We start from the raw sequence: 11,031 nt of genomic DNA, 5'->3' as shown, positions 1-11,031 counted from the left end.
CAGTCTATGGTGATCCCATGCTACTTGTGATAAGATATATGTATATATGTATATCTAATCTTCTTGATGCCTAAAATGGCATACTCTCAGTTGACGTCTGTACTATCGTCACTGTAGGGCTCAAAAACTTCTTCAGGTTCTATAACACTTGTTTGTCATAGTCCATCGATCAGCTACGTGACATTCCTTGTACCTCAATATATTTTGCAACATTATGAACCTCAATCCTTATCAGTGAACTGTTATCAGGAAATCCGTGTATCAAACCAGCTGCCTCATTAAGTCCGCGATATCGAACGAAATCATACATTTTTTGTGTATCTTGAAATATCTGTGATTTTCATATTTATAACTATTGCTGAACTTTTAAAATAGCGGCTCTAAAGTGTGACTGATTGTGACGATCGTATTATTTTGTTTTGTTCAACATTATTGTTGTTTAATATTTCTGTGAGCTCTGTAAGTACCAGTGCATTATTTAATAAACAAAAGAAGTTTTAATTTGAATTATTTGGAGCGCATGCATGTCTAAATAAAAATATAAAAAAATGTTATTCATAAGCTTTCAGACAACGACAGTTTTTATTTTGTCTCTGTGGAACTTACTGTAGGTAGTTTTCAATTGTTTCATTGTTTAAGCCTCACCAGTATATTCCGCCAATGTAATGACACAAAGAAAAGTCACATACATTGTCAATCGTTCTATATTTTCAGGCCAAAATGAGTTACCCAGCAAACCCACCTCCGTACTCGGCCACGGAACCAGTCCAAGTGATTCAGCTTCAGCCCATAGCAGTGCGCCCTGATCTGGGATCCACGACGGTCATAGTAGGCCAACCACCCCTAGATTCTGTACCTTCTTTAGTGGTCTGCAGATCTTGTCATTACCAAGTATTGACCACTGCGAGAGCCAGGCCGACGTCTCAGACACATCTTTGGGCACTCTGCCTTCTTGTTTTTGGGTAAGTTTAATTTTTGGGTTTCTATTTATTTGTGTTTGATGGGACGTGGAGGATTCTTATAGCTGTTCCCAATTATATATCTATCTGTTGTTTTGCTTCCTAGAGGTAGTAATTTGACTTGTATGAGGCTGAGTAAAAATTCTATCTCTAGAAAACCAATTAACTAACAGATAGATGAAAAATTAGACACGGCCTTTGTTATGGTTTCCAGGTAGTGATATTTATAAGTTTTTTTTGTGAGCATACGATGAGAAATCCGTAAGGTAACCATGGGCCATGATCTTTTACTTGGGGTTTCTGGTTGCAAGTGCTAAACCGGATATTTCAGAACTTAATTAATCTTGATAAAAATGTATTTCCTTTTAAATGACTAAGCACTAAAACTTCTTGTAGAAATATGTACATGCTGACGTGTCTAATTCTTTATCATCGCTTCATTTCCTTCCTTTCTATCGTATCAGAAGAATGATAAGGTTTTAAAATTATTAATTTATTTTTCTTTACATTTCCAGTTGCTGGCCTTGCATATGGATACCTTACTGCACACCGTCCTGCATGAGAGTCGACCACTACTGTCCGAACTGCAACGCGTACCTCGGCAAATACCCTAACTAAAACAAGAGCTTATTTTTCAATAGATGTTTCTATGGAAATCTTAGGATTATTACCATAATATCATGTGATATTACACAACTTAAGGAAAGTACAAAAATTTTCTTCACTTTACCCAATTGTCATTCTTGCGTATAAATGAGTATTCGCACAATCCAGACTAAACAGTAGGCCGATAGTTAATCCAATAGTTGGAAAAAAAACTTGGAATCAATCACAGTTTTTCATTGGACTGATACTTACTGGCCAAAACCTGACCTATTTATTGTGCATCCTAAAATTCATCTTTATGATTTATAAGCTTAAACAATCGGCCGACTAAAAGTTTGTAGTGTGCTTTTGCATATCTCGCTATGTAAAAATGCTGCATGATTGAGCTAATATGAAGTGCCTTAGCTGGTCCATTCTCAAACGTGTGTAACAGTTTGCATTTGCATTCACTTTGTTGAATATTGAACTTTATATTGATAAGCATAAGGCACAGATTACCAAAGCAAGATAGGTTACAGTGGCTGCACGATTCTAAGTGGGCCGTTTTTGTTAAGAAGGGGATAAATCTAAAAGCCTTTTTTCAGGTGTTTTTTTATCAAACATGTGATACTATCTTATCGATAATTACTTACGTTGGTATTGATAGTTGTGTATAACAAAGAAAATATGTATTTTTAATTACATTAAAATATTCTGTCTCTATAAATAGCGTAATCTTAATGATCTTAAGATAAATACAATGTATAAAATGTAAATAAATTAATGTATGAAATATTGTCAAAAAATTATCCACATATTTTAAGTAGGTTACTATGTTTGCAAAAAATAGTAGTTTCAATTGAACAATGAACATATATATACAAGTTCTCTTACTATTTAAATAAATATTTCACTTTTAATTCAAGTTAATGTTTGACGTTTTGACAGCTTTGATATGGAAGTATGTCATTCCTCAGTTAGAAGTTTACTGATGGTAGCAAACTGTGATTTCATGTAACAATATCGAAATATTGTGCAATCTAGTTTGAAATGTAATACGATAACGCTATAGATAAAACTTTAATTTGTGTACATACAATATTTTGTCTACTCATTTTCCTTCAATTTATTGCTTTTGGGAATTTTATGAAAATTCTTAGTATCTAATGTATAGATTTGGCGACTACTTAAAGATAAGTAGTTTATTCACTGTACATTGTTCGTACCATGGAATTGTAATACGCAGGAAAATAAATGGATAATTTTCTATTTATTGATTATATTTCTAACACGAAATTATTTATAGTACCTATTTTTTGTAAGTAAACAGGAAAACTAGTTTACCAAACAATCCTGGACTTCAAAAAGTTTACTTAAAGAAGAAAATAATTACTTGATTATTATTCATGTACCTATTTATTTATATAGTTTTAAACGTTTTTGTACATAGTATTAATGGTTAAAAGGTGGAAAGGGACATAAAGATACATAGTATTTACCAAGGCTCTCTGCTTTTATTTATTTTTTTGTAAATAAGAAAATAAATTAGTATCAGTAAACGTTTTTAATTAATTTGGTTGTCCTGATTTCAGTACTTCATCTCAGCAGGTTTCAATTTATTTTATCGTTATAACTTCATACCAGTTGTTCCCCGATTTATTTCTGGCGTCAGATAAAAAGTGATTATGACCTTTCTTAGGCTAGAATATGTGTGTAGCAAATATTTAAATCGGTTAAATAGTGTTAGTTAAATAGTTTTAGCAAACCAACAAAGATACTTTGGCATTTAATGAAACCAATCATCATCATCTCAGCCATAGGACGTCCACTGCTGAACATAGGCCTCCCCCTTTGATCTCCACAGATACCTGTTGGAAGCGACCTGCATCCAGCGTCTTCCGGCGACCTTTATAAGGTCGTCTGTCCACCTCGTTGGTAGGCGTCCTACGCTGCGCTTGTATGAAACCAATACTTAAAAAAAATTAAAACATACCTAAAGACTAGTCTTGAATCGCTGCTGGGTCTCAAAGTAGGTCCTTTCACCCTGTCATAATGTCACTTTGCCATGGACTTGGCTTGCCTTAAATATTGTGAGCAATGCGTATTTCTTACGGCAAGATTATTTATAATCCTGGTACCTAGAATAAATCATAGATCTTCGATTCGCTCACTTCATGAAGTTATCCAACAGCTTGAACTGCACTACAAAATGAAAATAAAACCCATTTCAGCCTTTCACATCTATAGTACAAGTTATTTTAAAACATTAACACATTATTTAGTCACTCAAATAGTTATTAGCTATAAGGAACCAACAAAGGATAAGTGGTTTCCACTTAAAATATAACATTGAAGAAATATTTTAGATTGCATTTGCAAGTGGACCGATATTAATCAGCAAGCCTTTAGGCCCTTAAGCGACGTTTAGAAACAACTGACATACAGTTTGTATAAAAAATGGTTAAGTGTGCGTCAGATGCGTGGGCAGGGTTCAGTACTACAAAAGCAACATTCTTAGTTTATTTGGTATGCAGTTAAAGTCAAATGTTTTTATTTCAAATAGGCCTTTACAGGCTCTTAATACGGCATACTAGTGGAACGGTTCCAAAAAGTTGCAGTCTCATGGACAAGAGCTGGAAAGAAACTCCATGGACACTCATTTAAACAAGACATATTCTGTTACATAACCACAGTAAGCTGATAAAGTTATATAACGCAAATGCAAGGTAAACTGCAACTCTATACAATACAAAAAACATATTGGAGTAAAGTTAATATGTTTTGGATCCAAGTTTATTCAACTAATGTATTTATCTGAGGGCACGGCAGTGCCCTCGCCAAGACTCGAGCAAAGCGGGCACGGCCGTACCATCTTTCCGGCTATTTCACCCCCCTGTATCTTCCATGTGGACAAAGTTAGGAGTTTAGGTTTTCCATGACCAAGAGTAAGTATTAGAACAAGCTCAGTCTCAAAATTACAAGACATTTGAATAAATAGTTTACGAGTTACGAGGGATCAAAGTAACACGATTTTGTCACTCACTGACTCACTGACCGATCATCAAAAATCTAAGGTACTTCTAGCAAACTTAGAACCTTCAAATTTGGCACCAAAGTAGTTTATTAGCTACATATAAAGGGAAAATTATAAAAACCTTAAAAATTAAAAAAAATGGAAACAATATTTGCGGTTTTTCAAGTACATTGTGTATGAATTTTGACTGCATTGATAACTTTGTTATTTATTTATGTACAAAATGTTACTATTTGTTTTATTGTTACATAGTGTGGTACATTGTTATTATGTATTAAATATGAATTAAATACATATGAATAAAAAAGCTAGGTTAAAATGAAATGAATAATAATAAAATCTTTCATATTAATGCAGTACGATAAATACTCCATGCTTGCTCGATAGATGTCGTTGTGCTGGTCTAAATCGCGCTATGGTTTCGTTAGATAGCTTAGTATAAGTAGTACTTTTAAAAAATCTAATAATTTCATCTGATAGTGCCATCTATCTCTGAAATAAACCTCTTTGATTCTAAAAGATATTCGATTCGAAAATTCGACGATTTCGAAAAGTTTTTAGTTTATTTAAAAAAATGATTTTTACGTGCCACTTTAGTTGTACATCAAAGACTACAATGTATACACTGTGTACATATTTAGTTACTTGCATGTAAGTTAATTTAATTTGTTAAATACTTAGAAAAAAAAGACTTACAAAAAATAAATTAGATCCCACCAAAAACATTAAATATAAAAAAAGCCAAGCCTCTACGCAATTCTTAAATCGTAAAAAGTTTTGAGATCGCATAGAAGCCAAGTCCTGTTCAACTTTATTTGTAATAATAAATCAATATTTTGTGATTATTTCAATAGTTTTGTTCACATTACAATAATATCGTCTTGGCCATGAGCACAAGTTAAAAGTCGCTCCTTGTAATCATGTGTAAATACCGTTGAATTGATAAATTATACATGGACATGATTTTACGATTGGACTGATCGGAATTAGAGATCACCATGGACTAAACATGCGCCATAATACATACAGTTCATTGATATTGGATGATACTGACTGTCGGTCATTTAGTAACAATTGAATAAACTAAAAGTATTCAATTCTATGATATTAAACTTTATGTTTGACTTTCACTTCTCCAAGATATTAATAGAGATAGTTAATCTTAATTAAAAGTATGCAAATGCTATGATGCGAAATTCTCATTATCCGCAAGTAAGATAATCATTTTATCAGAGTTTTTTTATCGTCCCATTGCTAGGCACAGGCTTACGCACATACGCAGAAGGATTGGGCGTACTTATCACATTAAAAAAAGTCTGCCAAATAATAAGTATGGCATACGACATGGAAAAAAGAAGCGAGAGTATAAGGAACCGTCCGTGGCATTTCGTCAATGGTCAACGTGTCTAAGAGTTATAAATATTATGTTCCCTATGAATACGGAACCCTAAAACTTTTAGAAGCAAGACGACGCCGATGTATGAAAGGTGAAGTCCCGAATGGCCGAATTGAGAATTCTAGAGTAGTTTCCTGGTGAACTTTTAAAAAGACGGTTGTGTAACTGAATATACCAAACGGTTACTCTGAACAATAGAGAGCATTCATAGTTCAATAATAATTTGGTTTAAACAAAGTGTATACTGTATTCCTTGTTTCGGTAAGTACCTAGGTAAGTCGTGTAGTTACGAAAATATTTCTTATTCTACGCGGTTATTCCTGTTTTTTTGTAGTTTTTTTTTTGTCACTGTAAGTAGTTATGAAACTTGCTTCACTTAGATTAAGTTTTTTTTACATGGTGGAGTGTAGAGGCTAACTTTACTGATTTTTCCTTTTTTTAACTTTACTTTTAATGTTGGTCTTTATGATTACTTTTACTGACTAGTATTTTTTCCAACCATTTTCTATTAGTCATTTTGATTTCCTTGTCCGTCTGATAAAGAGAAATGTACCAAGCGTTTATTTTTTACAACAGGGATCATCAAATTCGACAAAAGTTAGGACTAAGCAATTTTAGTAGATTGTAAAGTAGAGCCATTGTGTTATATTTAGCAAGTAAATTATGCTGTGTGTGTGTGTGTTGTATTGTAGACACACAACAACGGTCAGGTATTTGACCGGGGTCAAGCTCGACTAAGAACTTTGATTATATTCACGATTAACTTTTAAAAAAAACAACCAGCGTTCCAACTGCCAGCCAACTATTTAGTCGGCAGTTTGCAGGTAAGCTTAGTAGGACTATTTCAATGTCACAATTTTATTCCTGAGTGTTTTCATGTTAAATAGACCCTCTCAAACTGGTTGTATCATAAATGGCCACTAGAGTTATAAGCACTTATGAATAGTACTTAAATTGCACTGAACTTTGGCTGTTATTTACCAACTGTCATAGTAAGTGGACACCCGTGCCATAACACCACCGTGTTCAGCAGCTAGTTTTATTTTTAGTAAGGTATTTATGAATATTTCACTAAGGGAAAATTTTATTATCATCAATTAATTTCTATTTGGGGAATAAAATATGGCGACTTGACATATTTTCTATGCAAAAGCTGTCATAACGTCAAACTTTTTTTTCAGATATAAGTTATGTGGTAATTGAAAAATCGACCCAAGTTTATAAGTATCTATCTATAGTCAGAAAGTTTGCTATTATTATAACTTTGTACAATACACCATTCACTTTTATAGACCAGTAAAAAAATGCGAAAAATGTTTCATTCATTCTTTTTGTTTCAGATTTAAAAATGTATTCCATACCAGTTGGTCCGAAGTCGTGCCCGGTAGTCTGCCCATCTTGCAAGGCTACTATCAATACGAGGGTTGATAGTAAAACTACTGTCAAAACACATTTTATGGCATTGCTGTTGTGCTCTTGTGTGTAAGTACTTTATTTATTTAAAAAAACTTAGGCCTAAATTGTTTAGAATCATAATAATGGCGTCCCGACCGATTTCGACCACGGTGGCTGTTCGCATATTAGGAGATCATAAAATCTGTCAATTGGGACAAAATTAGGAGACCCATTTCGTGACAAAATTATTCACCGTGTAGACGCACCCTTAGTGCCCCTTGCATCTTAGATGCCGTAGTGGCGCCATTTAAACTTAGACGAACAATAATACGATTTGACCTCTAATATTTAGCGTTAGTTCCTCTAACAGGGACGAGGACTTATTTTTGTTTTTGTATTTGCAGGGTATGTAGCCTGTGCTCGTGTATGCCATACTGCATGAAGTCCTGCCGAAATGCTGACCATTACTGTCCTAACTGCGGAACTTATTTGGGCACTTACAAACGCTAGTAGGTTAGACTGGTATATTTACCTACGGCCGTTCCTAATATACTATCTGTAATTTTGCTTACTATACCCTATTCACCGGGCCGTGAGTCAAAACGTAAACAAAGAATGGCACTTTTTCAAGATGGCGGGTATAACCCGACCGATGACAAAACGTCACATTTTTATGTAAAATTTACGCAGTATCTGTAGTCCGCAATTTAGTAGGGTTCTACGTTTGACAGTAAAGTCTTCTAGGTTCTTTTACATGTAAACGATTTAATACATATTGAACTAAAATTAAGAAAATAATTTACGGCATTTCTTATATTTTCATTTCTAATAAGTCTGAAAGGATTACATAAACTATTAGTTCTACAGACATCGTTCTAAAATATAATTTCTAATGTTGTCAGTGTATTACTTCCGTAGTAATTTTTATAAAAATGTTCCCTACTTAAATCGTGACTTATAACGAACCCTTTTTATGGTTTGTTTACCATTTGGCTCATGGCTCCGTGAATAGGATATAGAGATCATATAGAGATAGGAACTTGACATTAGTTGCACCTAGGTAATGTCAAATTTCTACTAATCAAATTAATTGATAGATAGAATATTACAAACAGGTGTAAGGCTGAAATCAAAGTAAGTTTCTTTTGTGTTATACGTCGCATTACTGCTGTGAAAATTAACATGATTGAGATTAATTTATAAGGCTTGTTTATATAAGAGGAAGAGTTAGTTCAATGCATTTTTTTAAAGAAAATAACATAAAATTCACAAAATGAAGCTCATTTGGTATCAGCCTATCAAAAACGTAGGCCAGGACCTAACTTAAAAACGACGGTTTAAGATTTTCTTATTATTGTACTTATATTATATTCTTTCATTATGTTTATCAAAAGATGTTGAAATAAATGTCAATTTGCTTGTGTAATATTGTTTTGATTAAATTAATTAAATGTACTCTTAGTAGTTGTTTTATTGTTAAAATTGTTTAAGACCCTCAGGTTGAGCATTTTAAACGCCTGACAGATTAAATATGGCAATCAAATGCGGTCCCGCGCTTGTTATATTTTGTATGTAAGTAGGTATATTTAAACATAGTTTACTTTGCATTTAATATTTACATTCAAAAAAGGAATAAAAATTAAAACAGGAAAATCGGTAAACTGTTTCAGTTATCAGATAACGTGTTTCCGCTTTTTTCAGTTGTTAAAGTCAGCTTGTTTATGTATTTTTTTTTCAAAACATAACACACACTACCTTTTAAAAAAAGTTAAGATTATTCAAATTTAAATAGAGTACCCTCCTGTTATAATAATGTTTTGTAATTTTGTCAAATTAATATTTTATGAATGTGCTCAATAAATAATTCTTTCAATACTTACTGAAACAAAATCTAAACAATAGATTAGGCGTTAAACCTCATTGGTCATGACCTTGGCCTTCGAGACACGCAGGCGCGGAAGACATCAGCTAGTGACGTCACCATCCCCAAGTCACCCAGTGTCACTATTTAGGTTGATAGGTTGATGTATGTATAAGGTTAATGGTATTTAGCTACTTATGGGTGCTCTTAACAACAGTGTTGTTGGTTGTTTTAGCACAGTACCTAAGTATTTTAGCCGGTTTCTGAGCAACGTTATCTGCGGTTCATCTATTAACTGTCCCTTAAAATGAATGAACGTCGACAAAGATGCTCAGAATCCAATTCTTTATGAGTACGATTTTATGAATAAAGTACAAAATATGCACGAAAGGTATTTGTTGCGACATTGTTGGTGAAAAATAAGAGAAAATTGCTTACTTACTTTTAAAGTATCTACATAAGTATGTGACATATGCGAGACGAAATTGATTTTCTAATGCTTTAAAATTAGCGACATAAAAGCTGTTAAGTCTTCGGTGTGTGAGAAAAGCCATGAACCCAGTAGTGCAACAGTGAAAAGGCTAATAATGATGAGGGATGTCCCGCTTCGAAACCATGTGATATCCAAATAATATGCTAACATTCATGTTTGTAAACAGTAGTGCAACAGATAAATCATTCGTGTTTAAATATTCTGATCCACTTATTATGTAGGTATAAAAATATAAACCATGTGGTTCCGTAAATAGTTTCTTTCATATGTTTAGAGAGAACCAGGAATTACGTCATCCCACAGTCTGTTAGCCGAAATACAACGCCCCGGTATATGACGTCACGTCACGCATTTTATTTAATCTACATACATAGGTATATCTATTATTTTTGTTATCTGTGAAAATACATTAGTAGGGCAAGGCTGCTTCACACTGCGTGTCGTTATGTCATTAATTCAAAAATTAGAGTGACCATAAAGTCTATTCATTTATATTTTTCTTTATTTATTTTTTATTTAATTTGTTAAATTACCTCCTTATTTATGAACAATATTTATTCAAAGAACATTTGGTTAGTTTAAAATAATAATATTTTTTCAACCTAGTTTCATTTAGATTTAATCAAGTCTAAGAAATTGCAGCACGTAAAGAGAATTACATTAAAGAATGTACGATTAGAAGTTTAATAACCTTAATATTAATTACTAAATCTACTTCCATTTCGTAGGAATTCATGAATCATGACGATTCTATTAAACACAACAAACAAATCGTCCCCACTACTGAACTGTTAGTACATATTATTTTATTGCAAACTTCTGCTAAAATACTTAAGGATATTTTCAACGACTTATAAAAAAAAAATTGTTTGGTACTACTTTTTTTCTCAAATATTATATTGAGACAGTTTAGGTATGATATCACGAGTAGGGTAAATATTTTTTCCTTTTTCGTATCTTGGGATTTTATTCATATTTTGTCTCTGGGTGCTATACGATGGTTTCCTACATTGAATCTTTTTAGTCTGGTCGAAGAAGGAGCGACTTTAAAGAGCCATCGATACTAACAGGTGCTAACAGTAACCGGCGCGGGCGCAGACGCCAGACATCGTACACTGGAACGTTTAAATCTTTCCTTGTATTCTGATTTAAAAGTCAACTTTATGAATTTGTTAGTCAAGTTTACGAAGAACCTCAGTTTGTTCGAAAACCGGTTCAAAGAATTTAAGTGACGCCACAAACGTCAACGTGGATAGTAAAGCAAATCGACTAGTGTGAACCGACCGTAACCGATGACTCACTTTTGTT

The 11,031-nt window shown here is 33.2% G+C and overlaps 1 protein-coding gene across 1 annotated transcript; it reads left to right on the top strand.

The window, feature by feature from the left end:
- The first annotated feature begins 265 nt into the window (after nt 1-265).
- On the top strand, nt 266-3,116 carry LOC110378361 (lipopolysaccharide-induced tumor necrosis factor-alpha factor homolog). The gene is made up of 3 exons (XM_064036687.1): nt 266-459; nt 715-962; nt 1,475-3,116. The coding sequence occupies exons 2-3, from the start codon at nt 721-723 to the stop codon at nt 1,575-1,577; spliced, it is 345 nt and encodes a 114-aa protein (XP_063892757.1). The 5' UTR covers nt 266-459; nt 715-720; the 3' UTR covers nt 1,578-3,116.
- Nucleotides 3,117-11,031: the final 7,915 nt, after the last annotated feature.

This window comes from Helicoverpa armigera, chromosome 10 (genome assembly GCF_030705265.1).
Source record: "Helicoverpa armigera isolate CAAS_96S chromosome 10, ASM3070526v1, whole genome shotgun sequence".
NCBI lineage: Eukaryota > Metazoa > Arthropoda > Insecta > Lepidoptera > Noctuidae > Helicoverpa > Helicoverpa armigera.
The sequence above is the reverse complement of the archived record's forward strand: the minus strand, read 5'-3'. Positions and strand labels throughout refer to the sequence as shown.